Below are 16,873 nucleotides of genomic sequence, written 5' to 3'. Positions count from 1 at the left end.
TTACTTTTTCGGATTTCTTTCAGTAGTGGACCAACTTCCATACAGTTTTGCCCAATGTTCTTTGCAGTATTCAAATATCCAAGACCCAATGGACTTCGCTTAGTATATAGTTAAATTGGAATACCGTTTCATATGTCAAATTACCCTTAGAAAAAAACTTTCTTTGCGTCCTGAAGCTGTCTCATTCTTCTTTGTTGTTTTTTCTAGAATAAGTTTGTGTAGTTTGGCAGAATTTATTAAAATTTTCGCTTTATTCGTTAATGCTTTTAAGATGCGTAAAATTAAGTTTAATTAAAGAGGTACAACTATATCCTAAAAGAATATTAACCAAAGACGAGCAAAAAGGCATTTTTCTATCCCTCATTGTAAGTTTTCACATTAAGTTCTCATGCTAAAAAAAAAGTTTACCTAAGTAACAAAGACATTTTTATGTACACATTTACATTTACAATAGATGACTTTTTATATAAATTCTCCTTGGTACAATATCTTTTATCTAGTCAGCAATAAAATACAATAGTCAAAGTGTTTATCACTGTGGAAATCTATGGGTTTTTCATGCTGTATTTCTTGTTGAAGAAACCATCCCAACCCGCAATGTATTTTTGTGTCGATGGCTCAATGGGGGAATATTTATTTTGCACACCACAAATATTATTTCAACTTACTTTTCCTGGCTCTTGAAGAGAGAAAAGAAGCAAATTTCCTCCCTGGTCCTAAAAGCTAGGCGTACAGGCGGCAAAAGGGGAGAAGAAAATCAAATGAGAAACCCTTCCGAAGAATGGAAAAAGCTGAAAAGACGACACAATCTCAAAGAAGTACAATTTCCAATTTATTATTCATTTGTGAATGCACGTCATCTTCTAACATGTGCCACTCTATTGTTGAGTCTATACGCAGCTTTCAGCCTCCATCATTCCCAATCTTGAGGCAGAGCAAAAGCTTTTCTACATATTTGAGACACATTTATTTCTACACAATTCAATGGAATATCCATTGAAAATTTCATTAAAAATAACCTATTGAAATATCCGGAGAATATTTGCTTCTTAATATTCAAACTCCTCAAAACTATTATATTCCAAACAAATTCTACGAAATGGAATGGGGTCAAGGCAAATAGTTTGAATTTTCCCATTTTACAAAAGGAGTATTCTAAAGGATTTGATGTAAAATTTCTTCTTGCAGAGAAGTTTCATACACATTTAAACTAATATTGTAGATGGTTTTACCAAATTAGTGTAACAAGGGTTGTGCATTATGGAATTTAAATTCGCTGACTCATGAAATTGAACAACAAACTCAGTTTATTGCTATTGAATTAATACGGTTTTCCCAACAAAATATGAAAGATAATCAAATATCAAATCTAAAATACAAGTGAATTAAACTATATTGAATTGCATTTGGTCTCAGACACTAAAATTTCATTGCGCAAAATTGAGAGAAGGTATTAAAATATATTTGTATAAATAAATCGATATTTCACTTGATAATCTTGCTTTTAAATTAATAAAAATAAATTTTTGTTTATCTTCCAGTGAAATCACTAAAATAATTTAAAATTTGATATTTGATATTCTTTTCAAATATATAGAATTTGAATTTAAATAAATATCAAATATCAATTCGTCCAAAAATAGAAAAATGTAAAATAATAAAGGGAATAATTAATAAAATTAGAACAAAAATTGCGAAATTTATAACAATTTAATAACATTAACAATCTTTGATTTAAGTCATTTTCTAAAGCATAATAATTCCTTCAATGTTTATATATCGAATGAAAATTTTAAGTTAGTTATTTATCCGATAATTTGTTTTTTTTTTTTAAGATTTTCAATGGTCTTGACTTTAGGACAGGATTGAGATAATACAACAACTTCACTATGTTAATTATAAAATGATCATATACTCGAAAATTAATATAGTCTCGCGATTTTCCGTATTCGTATAAAGAAGCTGTTAATTTCTTTATAAATATTATAGGTTTTTTTTATAAGTTTTCTAGTTGTTATACAATTTTGCTTTATTTTTTAAAATTTATTTAGGTAAGGTTTCTTCATAAAACGACTGTCGGGTAAAATGGTCTAATGCGGAATCATTTCTCATGAGGAATTTTTAGTTCATCTCACTATTTTAAATGGGCAAAGAGAAAAAGAAGATCACAAAAAAGTACAAGCTCTAGCTAGGGTAACGTGTGGTATTTCGGGACACTTTTTAGCACTTTTAAGTTTCAAACAGCTTAAAACGATTTTTCAAATTATTTTTTCTTTGTTAATACAAATATGTTCTTTATTCTATTCACACTAAGATTCTTATCGAAAAATGTTAAAAAATGCATAATTTATTATACAAAATAGAAAAAAATATATAAAGAAGTAAGAATAGTATATTTTGGGATAATTGGGTATATTGGGACAAACAAAAGTGGCTATTATGTAAATAAATTTCACTGAGCCTGATTACTTACCTTAGAGTAGAAGGTCCAAACTTCATTCTTTTATTGAAAAAGAAATGTTTCAATTTCACTGTTTGTATTGACATATGCAAAGTTGACTGCACTGAAGTATTTGCATCATGTGGAATGTAACACTCACAATTCATATGCATTTCACACTTTAAATTAAATAAAATTTCAGAAGTTTTATGTTTATCTGATACGTAAAGAGCTTAATATTTCATCCTTAAAAATAATAAGAAAACAAATAATTTAGAGGATTCTTGATGTGTTCAAAAATACCCATATTATGTCCCGAAAACACCTTGTCCAGAAATACCACACACGCTCAAAAATAACATCTTTCGGGTTTTTTAACTCATTTAAAGCAGTAAGGAAATCTAAAAAAATCCAATTATTATTCAGAATTACTCTATTTTATCCCAGTACGTAGTATCTTTGGTTTAGACATACTTAACATTTTTTTTAAACTGTTAAACAACTGTTTCTTCCACAATACTCCCGACACTCCAATAATAATCTATTGAATTATAGCCGAAAAACTATGTTATTTTTTAAATTATCTAGCTCGTACTATGCGAAGTTAAATAAAAAAAAACTTTTGTAAATTCTTCTAACTATATATATATTGCACGCTCTCTCTCTGGAAAAAAGGATTTATCTTAACAATTTCTTTAAGTTTGTTCCATTGGAATTTTTGGTGTTATCATATTTCCTGAAAACTTTTTCCAAGTAGGTTTTTCATATTTTAATATTTAATACGTAAATGTTGTTTTGCAACTGTATCTGATATAATGTCATCAGAATTGATTTATGCACTATTCTTTACCAGCATATTCTGAAAATTGAGTTTATTTAGTACACTGAATTTCTAACAAGTTTGCTAACGAGAATACGAGTCGAATTAGTATCAAAATTAAAAATAATTTAGACATTTGTAATATCAGTATCGCACTGTATTCATTAATATGGTTTCGAGAGAACTATTTTATACAAAAGTAATTCTTTAATTAGTTGCCATAAGTTCTCCCACAATTTTAATCGAATTAATGAATTTATACTGCACGCTTTTGAAGTTAAATCGAATATTACGTGTTGCGAATAGAGATTTTTTGAAAATTTCTAGTAATAATAAATATTCTGTATTGAAATAAATATTACCCAAATTTATATTTTTTGGAGTGTTTGAGTCCAAAAATCAATTAAAATTAGCCATTCCGAGTGGAATACATATTACTTTGTGTATTTACTACATTATTGATAATTAGAACATATTGTGGGGAACAGTAATTAATTTAATCCGTATATAGGATAGGGGGAATTGAGGCAGTTGTAAACACTGCATATTTTTCATTTGTAAGAGTGACCGAGTGTAGAGAAATTGATTTTTTTCACATTGACATGTAATATTCCTTTAGGATCAAAATTCTATATCACTAAATGGGTCCAAGTCCTAATAGTCATTGATAACCAAGGCTTATTCTTTTACTAGATTTACAACATTTTTCGGTATGCATTTTGAAATAAGACCAACTTGTCCTGAACGATCCTTAAAAATGGACTTTCTATTTCCTCGGATCATCTGCATAAAGTCTACACATTTCTAATCACCTAGAGATTCTCATATTCAATTAAGAGTATCTATGCGTTTGCACAAAAATGTCTTTTTGCTTCTTTTTTTGACCTAATTATTAAAAATTGCTTTAGTTCTGAGATTAAGATCAAGAACAAAATTTCAAGCTATCAAATATTTCTAAGGTCAATATTATAAGATCTTTTATACTTAAAAATATGTCATGTCTGACAAATAAATTTATTTCTCTGCTAAATTTATTGAAATTTCGCCATATAAATTAGGAAAGTTAATTATAGGCCATACTAAAAATATATAACAGGCCATAATCGTGAATACAAGAAGAAGTGCAAACAAAAACTTGTGACCCATACCCTGAAATGTTTATGTAAGATGTGATTCTTTTGCAGGTATTTTTACGGTTTTGTACTTCGATTTAATTCAATTTCGATTACATTACAAGATCAAACGCCAGAATTTCTCACAGCAATTTTCTTTTTGAAACCTATTTTTTAGAAATATCTTATAATAGCGATTTTCCTATGAAGCTCTAAAATCTTTAGTATCTTTAAAATTTCAAGCGTCTCAGAGAATTATTTAAAGAAATTTGAAATTTTCTTGATCTTGATTTTGATCTTAGTCTCCGAATTTAAGTAATTTTTAAAAATAAATTTCATAAAAATAAGTTGTTGGCATGGTTAGTGAATTGATGTAAAAATACTAAAAGTATATAAAGTGTATCGATCTTTTAGAATATCTAGTAAGACGACACTTGTGATTTTTTAAAATATTTTTTATTTAATTTCTTATTAAGGATTAAACAAATTTTTATTTTTTATTCATTAACATTCACGCCAACAAACCTATTTCTTCTTAGTGCTGTGTGCGGTCACAAATTAAGAAAAAAATATAACTAATCTGGATTTATTAAAGAATTTGTTTAAGGGTTAAGTTTACCTGAAAAGTTTAGAAATTCTAAACGAGTCCTATATATTTTCAACTGGTTACATGTTTTCAGCCTGGATTTATGAACTAGTAAAAATCCATATGAATTAATTTATTGTATAAACATTTTTATAATGATGTTTTTTTTAAGTAATGGTTTTATGACTTGTTCTTTGAAAGTTTCTCAAAGAAACACAATATTTTGAATAAGTTTGTATAGTTTTCTGCAACACTATTAAAAGTTTTAAACAAGTTTCCTCGGACCTGCTTGGTATTATTTATAAATACTTTGTTAAATACACCATATCAAACTTGGACAGAAACCAAATACTTCAGAGAATAAATTACTGTTTTAATGTGAAAGTGATTATACTAAATTCTCTCTATATTTCCACAAAACAGAAGCTGCGTGCACGTAATTGTTACGCAGGTGAGAATCTCAAATAGTGGAAATTGCCAGAAAAACTTCGTAATCCCTATTTAAATTTCCAAAACTCGAGAAAATGTTCTCTAATTACATCTAATTTCCCCCTAAGGCAGTATATATAAAACAAAATGTTGGCAAAAGTTTCCATATAGGGCCACAAATTTTTGGACATGGGGAAAATCACTGCGCGATTTACCTTATTTCTTCCCTCTTCAAATTGTGCTTGCCTATCGAATAACAATTCACAGGTGATAAATGCAAACACAATTTCGAGAATTTTCATTTTTTATGCTGGAAATTTTCCACATTCCTATAAGAAAGTTTGGTATGAGGATATCACAAATTGCGACTACTTTTCCACGTCATCCCTCTCGGTGGTATATTTTCTACTGCTATGTTTCTTTTTTGCGTTCTGATTCTGGGAAAAAATCGCCCTTTAGGGAAAGAGAAGTAAGGTATAGGGAGATGTAGGGATTGCGAGATGAAAAGTAAACATAAGCTGAGCGGAAGGTTTATGCATGGTAAAAGCCTTCATGAAAGAAATGGACACATTTTCTGGGGTAGAAAATTCAATATGAGATTGTCTCATCCGTCGAATTTTCCTCTTATCATTTCCCTCCAAAAAAAAAACCTGACACAATATACCAACAATTGCAGAAACTAAATTGAATGTGAATGTTTAATTCAGTGTCCCCAAATACCGCTTATTACAAAGTGTGGGTCAGCAAAATACATTTTAGGGGTATAATTTAAGTTATGTAAATTTTGTGAGTAAACACGCATATAAATAACATCCCAGATATATATTTCTGTGCTTGTGGCAAGTTCTCTGTGAAACTTATGACAAGTTCTCAATGCTAAAAGTGTTTCTGTCTCATCTTATGAAAATTGTACTAATGTGAGATTCACATGGACAGATGGTGTTGAAGGAAGAAAAGCAATTAATCTAATTGCACGAAGAGTTTGTCAACATACATCAAGTACAATTCGCAATGGAACCCCCTAGAGTTCCGCCCCCATTGTTGGGTGCTTCATCATCGTCGTCGCCCCAGAGACGAACACGTCTGCAGAGGAGTGAACGGCTTCCAGGACCAGTAGCACCAAGTGACTCAAATACCACTCCAACCTATTCAACATGGGAGACACTCTTGCGTGATAGTTTTGGACAAATTACTTGGCCTATTCGTCTGACTTCATGGGAGTTGGTGAATGATCCCGCAGAAATTGTTCCCACAAGGTAAGAGACCATATACCTCAATGTGTCATCCTTTGTGTTATGACAATTCATCAGAATTCATATGATACCTTCCTACCTTTGATAAGGGTACACAAAGACGATTTTCATACGGGCATGAATGCAAAATAGGAAGAAATCCTCTGACACCCTTGTGGTAGCCACAAAATTGAAACTTCTCCCTAGCATAGTGCTGAATCACTTTTGTTTAAAAGGATAAATTTGAGAAAACCACGAGCAAGAAATTTTTGAGAATATCGATACTCCAGTACACAACAAATGTTCGAAAGTTCGTTTCTTGACCAACTTTTCATGCTATTGTGTCAAGTTGGTCATTCTCAACTTACACATTTCAAAACTTCAAATTCGATTATAAAAGCATTATATAAGCATTTTAGTAAGTATACGGTTCAATGAGTGTAAACTAAGATAAATCTGTAAATAGGAGCGCCTAAACACGTCTTGTTGTAAGCCTTGATGGGGCTCACGGCTCACCTAAAGAACATTACGTGTGACGTGTTCTAAAAAGAGAAATAGGAACCTGAAGATGTCGTCTATCATTCACCTTCTTTGTAGTGAACTGTCCCCGAAAACTGATGTCCTTTCACTTAAATCAATGGCGTTAAGTGCCATATAGGATTATCTAAGCTACCTTCATCTTAGGAATGAAATTTTAAACGCGTTATAGGAAAGAACGATTAACACTACCGTCAACTATGATAACAACTCTGTAATGGGTCATACGTTCTACAATGCTTCATATTAAAAACACTTGGTGTAGCTAAGCTGTATTTTTTAAACATTGTCCTTCCTGTTATTTTTATTAATCGTATCGAGACAGTTATAAGGTAAGGAATATAAAGTGAAGAAGGTGCGTAGGGCACCGAAAGCTTTGGGAAGAATAGTTTTTTATTCTGGGTTGAAATTTCCCATCCGACAATCACCGGATTATTGTCAAAAAATCGTATCGAAACACTTTACTTGGTATTTCAATGTAATCATTACAAGGTGCCCTGTGTTGGAAGAATCTGCTGATCGTAGATCGCCCAGGAATGCCTTCCCCGTAGTGAATGCTTCTTCCGTGCTCCTGAAGGTTTGTGGGCAGAGGCGGTGCATTTTATTACGTTTTATCACAGTGAAAAATATATTTATCTCGACATTCAGTTGATTGCACCGGGCGGGACTCGAACACAGTCTGTGACAGTCGAGTCAGAGATCTCACCGCCCAAGAGTCAACGGTCTTGCCTATTGCGCCACTGAGATCCACTAGTGAACGTTGGAATCTGTTTGTCAAATCCTATGAATTAAACACACAATTTCACCAGAACTTTCGACACCTATCGAGTTTTTCTCAATGGTTATTGGTTGGCTTTGTTTTTAGGATTTTTGTCACTAATTTTCTTTTTTTTTTTAATAAATAGACAGTTTTTGAATAAACGGACTGATACCAGTCCGTTCGCTGTGCAAAGAAGAAAAATGAAAACTGCTACTGCGCTCCTAGCTAAATTCAAAAACTGGTGCATAAGAAATTAAAGGAATTAATGACACAAATCCTGAAGAAAAGACCAACCACGAGGGGAATTCTGTAACGCTCTGGCAATGCCATATGGGCCATATGGAAAATTGAGTTCGAATCTTAGGATAGCTTTTTCGAAAATGCGATTCTGTGGCCGTGACATTGCCATTTCAGCTTACGTGGCATTGTCAAAAGTCACATATTTGAGATTTCTGGCAATTTAAATGACAATGAATTTGGCTAAACAAATCTATCAAGACGTACTTTATTTTCATAAAATCATCAAGCAAAGAGATTTTATTAAAAATTCAATGAATTGCATTTTCGAGCTCATATGATATGACAAAAAAAGCTCGAATGGCATTGTCAGGTTTCGAACTCACGCGTGAGAATGCCACGAAAATTACAGAATTCCCCTACAGAAACCACTGAGAAAGACACCATAGGGGAAGGTGGGGCTACTTTGAGCTGTGGGGCTTCATTGATATACGATTTTCACCTATTTCTAAATGAAACTGGCCCTTTCAAGTATTTCATTTAGATTCACAATTGTCTTGTCTATCCAAATTACATCATATTAAAACCCAATTTCCTTTAGAAATGTGCGGAAAATATTGTATAACAGTGCAACCCCACAGCTCAAAGTAGCCCCACCTCCCCCTAGGTAAAGTTCTTGTCAGATTGTTTGTTTGATTGTCCTAAAAAATCCAACTCATTATCCATACGTCTTGACAACAAGTATTTGAAAATACTTAATAAATCCACTGGCAGATTCATATGACTTTCTTTTGGAATTTTTAAATGTCAGGAGTGTCAATCTGTCTGAACTCTGAACACACTCATAATTTCTCAGAGAAATACTTAAAGGCCGAATTTAAAATACAAAGTAAAACACATTTTGACTTCTTGTAAATTATACAAGGACGACCCATATGGTTTCCTTTTCGAATATCGAAGTATTTCGATTATATCTTAGTTAGTTTCATTAACTTCCGATAAATTATTCAGCTCATCTTTTAAAAAATTATTTATCTAATGTAAATTTTCACAACTTTGAGAAAGAATTCAATTTGAATTTTCAAAGTTCAATTTGAATTTTCGAACATCAACGAGATTTTATTCAAATAGATCCAAAAACATTTTATATAGCTAAACTACGTTTGTAAATAGACAGGAAGAGAGAATATTGAAAATTAAAACTTCAATGAGGCAATAAAATTTAATAAGACAATAAAAAATTGAAATAAAAAGTATGTGGCACTGATTCCTCAATATGCTTGCTCCTGTTGCCATTCCCTTACGCAACAACAGCCAATTGAAATTTTAATTCATAAAATTGTAAATCTGTATAAATCTTGGCATATACGATCTGTAATTCAGGATTTCTGGCGTATACCTAATGAGATCGGTCGCGGTAAGTCGGCGGCAGACGCAACCAACTATTAATTGAGGAGCAATATGTATATATAAGTTGAATTGAATTGAATTAAGTTCAATGACTAAAGTAATATTATTCTTATTCCAGCAATATTGAATCACATAAAATGTGTTTGTTTCATAAGTATTCAAATTGACTAAAGAATAAAGCTTTGAATGCTTTTGAATTCTAGCCAATTGGAAAAGACAATGGAACTGAAATATTTTATGGCAATTAATATTTAATTGCATGTTAATAATGTTTAGGCCATCAAAATTTGTTCAGTGAAAAATCTTTTATTTTACATATCAGCAATTCATGTTTATTAGTGACATAAACATTTTGAAGGTACGTCTGATTTAGATGACGAGTAATTTACGACAATTGATGGTCCAAGCGACGATATATTTATCAATCTCTTCGAAAATCAATTTATTTTGTACGACTATCACCTAAGATTACTCCAGGGGGAACTTTTTTCTCCTTTACGTTTATATTTGCATATCTATAATGATTTCCCGGGTTTTTAATATTATTAGTTGAGCACAAACTAATTTTGATATTTTATTGACTCATTTTTTTATATCCAAGAAGTCACTCGCTTAATAAGGTAAAGTACCCTCACTTGACCGGGTTCCTCGACTCGACCGATGGGTCAATTCTTTAATGTTTTATGGTCAATTTCGTCAATTTTTATGAATTTGTCACTGGTTCGTATTATTCATGGAATAATTGACCTAGTAATGTTATTAAATATAAATAAACCTACCGGTCGAGCGAGGGCACTTTACCTTATTCAATTTCATTTATTGACGTTTAATTTGTTTGCTGAATAACAGGAGAAAGCAAAACTTACCAATAATCATTTTTCATTAATTTTTAATTTAGAGCCAACCAATGAAAAAATCAAATGAAAGCTTCCTATACAGAATGCATGCAATATTTCACAGAAAGTTTTTGGAGAATTTTGTGCATTTTAAAAGAAACTTGATTAATATTAAAAAGTTCACGTTGGCAACGAAACGTAAGACTCTCGAAAAGTTGAAAAAGAATAAAAAGCTTCAAATTAGCAGTGGTGGAACAGATTCTTGATAAGGGTTAAAATATATTAATACAGCTCCCCGGTATATTCTGCGAAAAGCCCCAGTCTTTTCATATTTATTTGCTTCAAGAAAATCCCAATATACATGTTTAAAGCTAAAGCTCCAGGAAGATCAAAAAAGATCGGCACAGTGAGTGCTTTTGCCACAATCCTCTCTCTATATCAAATACTTTACGTATGAGATGGATTTTCAATAAGAACACGTGCTTGTATCAGTTTTTCCTTTCACCACTTTCACTTTAAGTTGAGCCCTTTTCGCTTTGTGCTGGGTAACCCATGTCACCCTTATATTTTCTCTGTTGGAATATATGTTCCTTGGAATCTCACCTTTTCAATAGAACATCACCCACCTCTAATAAGAACTTTTGAATCCGTGAAACACTCAATGTGGTTGGCTTAAAGAGATGCAAGAATTTACAAAATGTAATTCCTAAACTGAGGCTTATGTACCAGAAAAGAGAGTTGAATGTCATTAGATGAGAAGTCTCCAACAGCCACAAGATGCTTTGTGGAAAATGAGGCTTATACGGTGGGGTGTGAAGCTGCTGCTGTTTTGGTGAAATGGTATGAGTTAAGAGACGCTTACAAGCTGAGCGCATTGAAATACTTTACAGAATATTTCGTTTATGGGAAATTTATGGAAACGAGAATAAGGCGTTTGAATATCGACGAAAATACCGTAGAGAAAATTATCTACCAGAGTTGAGTGGTTGTATATTGTATATGATGCGGCCAAAGTATTTTCATTTCACACTCCATTCCATAGAGTTAGAATCATCCTTGGATGGCTGATAGCATTTCCCTGTTTTACATTTCTCAACAAACAGATTGTTGTTTATTTACTTATACTTCAAGAGGAAATTGTGATCCTTGAACCCACTGGCTGAAATGTTCAATTTTTTTTTAATTGAGCTCCGGATATTTCGTTCTTATCACGAAATGGCTAACGATGGTGCTAGATTGGCAATTTTTTAAATTAAAAGAATTGACTAAGGAAAAGTTACAAAGTGCTGATACTTTCAAAATGTTATATTACTCAGATGAAAGCCTAGTAGAACCTTACCAAACAAAATACACCCCTCTGGTTAAGTGAAACAGTTCTATTTCCTGAGGATTTTTGCAAGGAGTAAATATTATAATAAGATGCTAAAGAATATCACAAATATTTTAAAATATTTTCTTTAATTTTTTTCTTTTTTTTTAAATATTTTTTTTTCTTTTGAAACTTTTCGAAAATAAATGATGTAATAGATGACTTTCTTAATAATAATTTCATCCACATCTAAAATGAAAAGTTTCATTCTCCCGGCGGGACCAAAATACACAGTTCACATGACATACAATGTATTTACGACTTATTCGTGGAGGAAAAATACATAGTTACACATGTATTATGTATTTGATGAGGACTTGTCATTCAAAAATACAAGTTCACTCACATACACAATATAAACTACGTATTTATGTACTGAGAGTACATAGTTGTACGAAAACTCCGTATAAACTACGTACTTGTAACTGCAAAATAACTGTCAACACACACATACAGACGCACACGACCAAATGGCGACCAAACAAACTTGTCACATGCACCTGCCGTTTTTATTTCCAAATATTGACGAAATTATATAAGTCACAAGGATTTTAATATATTTTATTTAACCAGAGGCAACGATTGAACAATTTAGATAATCACAAAGTATCGTGTAAAAAAAAATATTTTGCAAAAACACTCACAAAATGGAATAAAAACACGCGTATTTTAGGTTTGCAACTTCTTTAATATTTTCACTTCACTGTTTTCTACAGATAACACAGCGTCGCATAATTATTATATTATTATAATCACTGAAATTACTAATAATTGTAACACATAATTTGTAAACAGAATATTCCAATGGAAAATATTTCCCGTTGTCAAAACAGCTGACAACACGCCTGCCAACAGCATTTTCTGTCATACGAGGTTTTTATTATATTTACGATGTATGTAATACTACGTATTTACTCTGTAAGAGATAATACTTCACACGGACACACTCACACCAAAGCACACTTCGGGTCTCATTTGGTGCAAATAGTACTGAGTAAAATGTATGGGCGTACATGATGATACTGAGTATTCGTACAACGTATATACACAGTTTATACGTAGTTTGGTTCCGCCGGGCTCATTCGATTTTTCTACACATCAATTACAGTAGACTCTCTCAAATTCGAGCATTTGGGACCGAAATGTCACCCGAATTAGGGAGAAATTCGGGGAACAAACTTTTTGAAATACAACGATTTTTTGTTCAACTGCACGCACATAATTATGTTTACATGCTCATATAATATTGTAAATTTCATGAAAATCCCTTAATAATGCAAAATCACATTAAAACTAAGGCAAACCATGGTAAATTTAAGGATATTTGCTTCATGTGATCATAATTAAACTTGAAAAATGTCAACAAACTTTTTTCGAATTTAACTGTCGCCCGTATTAAAAAGTAGCCCGATCTTAAAAAAGCCGAATTAGCGAGAGTCTACTGTATTATGCTCCTCTTTTAATTTAGTGGTGAAATTCAATAAAGCTCTCATTCTTTCAAACAGAACTCTTCTGTGTATCTTAGACAAATTCCATTATTTAAAAAAAAATATGGTTCGAATTTTGAAGGTGCATTCTACTTTAAAGGATTCTATTGTATAATTGTCCCTTTGTGTGAAATGAAAATTGAAGGTGATATTTAAATTTAAATTTTCATTCACAGAAAGAGACATATTTACTTTTTATTTTAAAAAGTAAGTTGAACAGGTGTAAGAGCGCCATTTTCTTCTCCTTAAAAATAATAGAAAATAAAATTAAAACCAATTCATTAAAAATTCAGTAAAAAAAATTCTGGGATTCAACTATATTTAACTAGATATTATTTTTATAAGGATGATTTCAAAAAAGTTTATGCAATCTCTGCTTCTATTCATGATTGAATTGTTAAGTTGTGTCGTTGTGTTTATGAGTTGTAAAATACTTTAACTTGTGACTGATATGTGCCCATTTTCAGTATTTTTAACATTATTTAATATTTTTTATATTATAATTTAAATGGCTTACACGATCAGTGATTCAGGAGTTTTCTGCCGCTTTTCCTGATGAGATCGGTTGTGAACTCGATCGGCAGTCGCAAAAATAGGGGATTGAATAAATTAATTGAATTGAATTGAATTCAAATACAGATCGTTTCTGATTCATTTTCGGATATTTTAGTTCTCAAATTCCACAGTGAGAACAGAATATTGAATCCCTCGATTTTTCCATTCCACAAAATTTCCAACTTCCATCCCCAGGGAACCACTTTTCTCAATATATTATATCCACGTTACAAATTATTTCTGAAAAATTATGTTGCGCTGTTTGCTCATCAGTCCGTTTGTCAGTCTGTCTTGTCGTTACCACGCTTGGAGTCTTAAAGTTTACAGATAGAGATAAGGGACCTTCGGCGGACCCCTCCCAAAAGTCGACCATGGAACCCCCCCTTCTATTGCCCTCAAAGGACGTGTTTTTTGTGGATATCTCGAAAATGCGTCTTGCGATTTTTTTCATTTTTGGATATGTCCTAATGATTAGGCGGACATTTTGTCAAAGGTTAAATAGATTCTAGAAGAAAGTGTATTTCCTAGACGAATGCTATCATGTTAAGACCCGTTGTAAAGATCTTGGAGTTCCTGACCAACCTCAACTGATTTAAATCGGTTATGTACCGGTTCATATCCGATAACTAATTTTTATTCAAAATTCAATTATTTCTAAGCTTTTTGGGCGATGTTTTCAGTGATTTTTAAATCAGTTCAAATCGGTTCTGAACAAGTAAACTTAAGAAAAATTTCAGTCAATACTATTCTTTCCTTATGAATTTAACTAATAAATAATCTAAATAAAATGAAGCGAAAGTACTTTTGAGGTATAGCATTTAAATCACGAGTTCGAGCATTCTACAAAGTTTGGGATGCTTTATAATCCTTTTCCATTTTACAAATTCTTAAAGCTTCGTTTTGAAAATAAGTTTAAGTTTGAATTTATCAGATCTTCACGACTACAACTTTTCTTTATTTTCTAAAAAGCAGAGATGAAAGTCAAATTATACTCCTTTGATTAAGTTAAAGTGTTCTTTTTTTTGAAGATTTTAGAAAGAGTAATATAAATGTCAGTAAAAATTAATAAAAAAGGTTTAAAAATAATTTTTAACCTTCATGAAAATAGTATATTAGAAATGTTACGGTTTCATTTGAGTTTTATACTTTTCTATTTCTATTTTTTTAGTGAACTTTAATAAATTAAAGTTTTATCTTTAATTCTATAATTCAGCTAATTTTAATTGTAGTTCATTAAACTAAAGTACAATTTTAAACCATATTTGAGTTCTAGAACATAGGGTGAAACGAACGTCTACTGACACTTTAAGAACTCGTGTCAGCACCTATTGACACCCTACCCTATACCATTTGGGATATCAAATTTGATCATCTCTGTTTATAGTAAAAGGTATATTACAGAAAAAGCGTTATCTTACTTATATTTTACTAAATACATTAAATAATTTTCAACATTTTGACGAAAGTGTCAATAGGGGTTCCCTGTCGAACAGACGTTCCTCCAAGCCTAACACTAAAATCGCAATTATTGCATATTTCAGCGAAGTTTTTTTTTTGCATATGGAGTACCACACGCTTTTCTTAATAAACTGTTCCAAATTGCTTTATAAAATAAATAATATAATAATAAAACATTTATTAAGGCCCCAAGCAAACAATTTACATTTAAGGGACTATATTACAACAATTAAAATATAAATAAGATAATCAGAATCAGAATAGACATGAAAACTTAAGTTCAGAAGAAATCGATACAATAATGAGGAGATTTAATTTAAACATGATTTTGTATAATTTGTACTTTTAAGGCAACCCCCTGGCAAGTTGTCTGAAATTTGAAGTCACTTTCTCATACTTCGATTTAAATTTATATGGTAATTTTTTTGCACGCGCTACGCTAAATTATTTAAAAAGTGAGAAGTTTTTCCGTATTATAAGACACCTTTCCGTATGGAGTGATAAATATGCTAAATTTTTGTTTAAATAATTTTTTTCCTCGGGACACTGTGAGCTGAGTCCGAGATCAATTTAGGAATTGGCTTCAAATAGCTCCGTATAAAACGGCCAACTTGCCAGTCGCTTGTTTTAAGGATATTTTTTACGTGATGTATTGGGACGTTTATATTTGATCCCTCAGTGCGATAAAGTTATTATTATATCAGACCTCTCAGATAATTTGACCACTCGACACGTAGTAGATTAAGTGGCGATCGATTTCTGATTCGATTGCCTTAGATTTTAATCCTTTGAATACCTTTTTGGTCACCAGAAATGTTAAAATATTCATCTTCCTGCACTTTAATCACTTCATTTAATCTCCTTTCTCATTGCATACATTGGACTGACAACCACATACTTGAAAATATGAATTAAGATAATAATGCTCGATTAGAAATCCTAATTGTCCAGAATTGACTAGATCTCTGAAAGGATGCTGCGCCATCCGTGCCAACTTTATATTATTTGCCATTGTGTTACCACTATTTTCCCCCTAATGTTCACACATAGCGCAACATAATTTTTCACCCTCCATGTTCCATTAGTGGACTAACCGAAAAAGCTGTCTCACATTCATCTTCTGGAGGGCATCAAGAAGAGCGCGTGTGGGGATTTGGAAGCTGAAAAGGCTTCCAAAGGGATGAAATTCCATTGTAAGCGTGTTATTGTCATTCCGTGCATAAAGAGTACGACGAAGGACGCCAAGTTCTGCAAGCCACCTGTGTCACATTTGGTTGGGGATTTCAAATGGATTGAAGACTGAATATACGACCAGGGGACTGTCATTCAATTTACTTCATTTCAAAAGTCGAATGATATAATGTGTATATGCTCCAGAACATTTTCAATGACAGTTTGCACTTTTATCTGTCACAGCACCATTTGGACCATTTATAGGTTGAGGACAAATGTCTGGGTTTCGTGATGTACACATAGAGATTTTCTTGTATTCAGGATGGTAGATTATTCTGTGGAGTGGCGGATTTACAGTTGTTTAAAATTGTATGATATCGCATCCATGGATTAGGGAAATTTGATTTTAAATTCAACTACGATTGAAATCTG

The 16,873-nt window shown here is 31.8% G+C and overlaps 1 protein-coding gene across 1 annotated transcript in view; it reads left to right on the top strand.

Moving 5' to 3' along the window:
* LOC129804356 (GTPase-activating Rap/Ran-GAP domain-like protein 3) overlaps nt 1-16,873 on the top strand; it is a 112,234-nt gene that overhangs the window by 4,980 nt on the left and 90,381 nt on the right. Inside the window, exon 2 of the mRNA XM_055851609.1 lies at nt 6,324-6,643. Coding sequence (XP_055707584.1) covers nt 6,399-6,643 — 245 coding nt within the window. The 5' untranslated portion in view covers nt 6,324-6,398. The remainder of the gene's footprint in view (nt 1-6,323; nt 6,644-16,873) is intronic.

This window comes from Phlebotomus papatasi, chromosome 1 (genome assembly GCF_024763615.1).
Source record: "Phlebotomus papatasi isolate M1 chromosome 1, Ppap_2.1, whole genome shotgun sequence".
NCBI classification, from domain to species: Eukaryota; Metazoa; Arthropoda; class Insecta; order Diptera; family Psychodidae; genus Phlebotomus; species Phlebotomus papatasi.
This window is presented reverse-complemented; position numbering and strand designations above follow the sequence as displayed.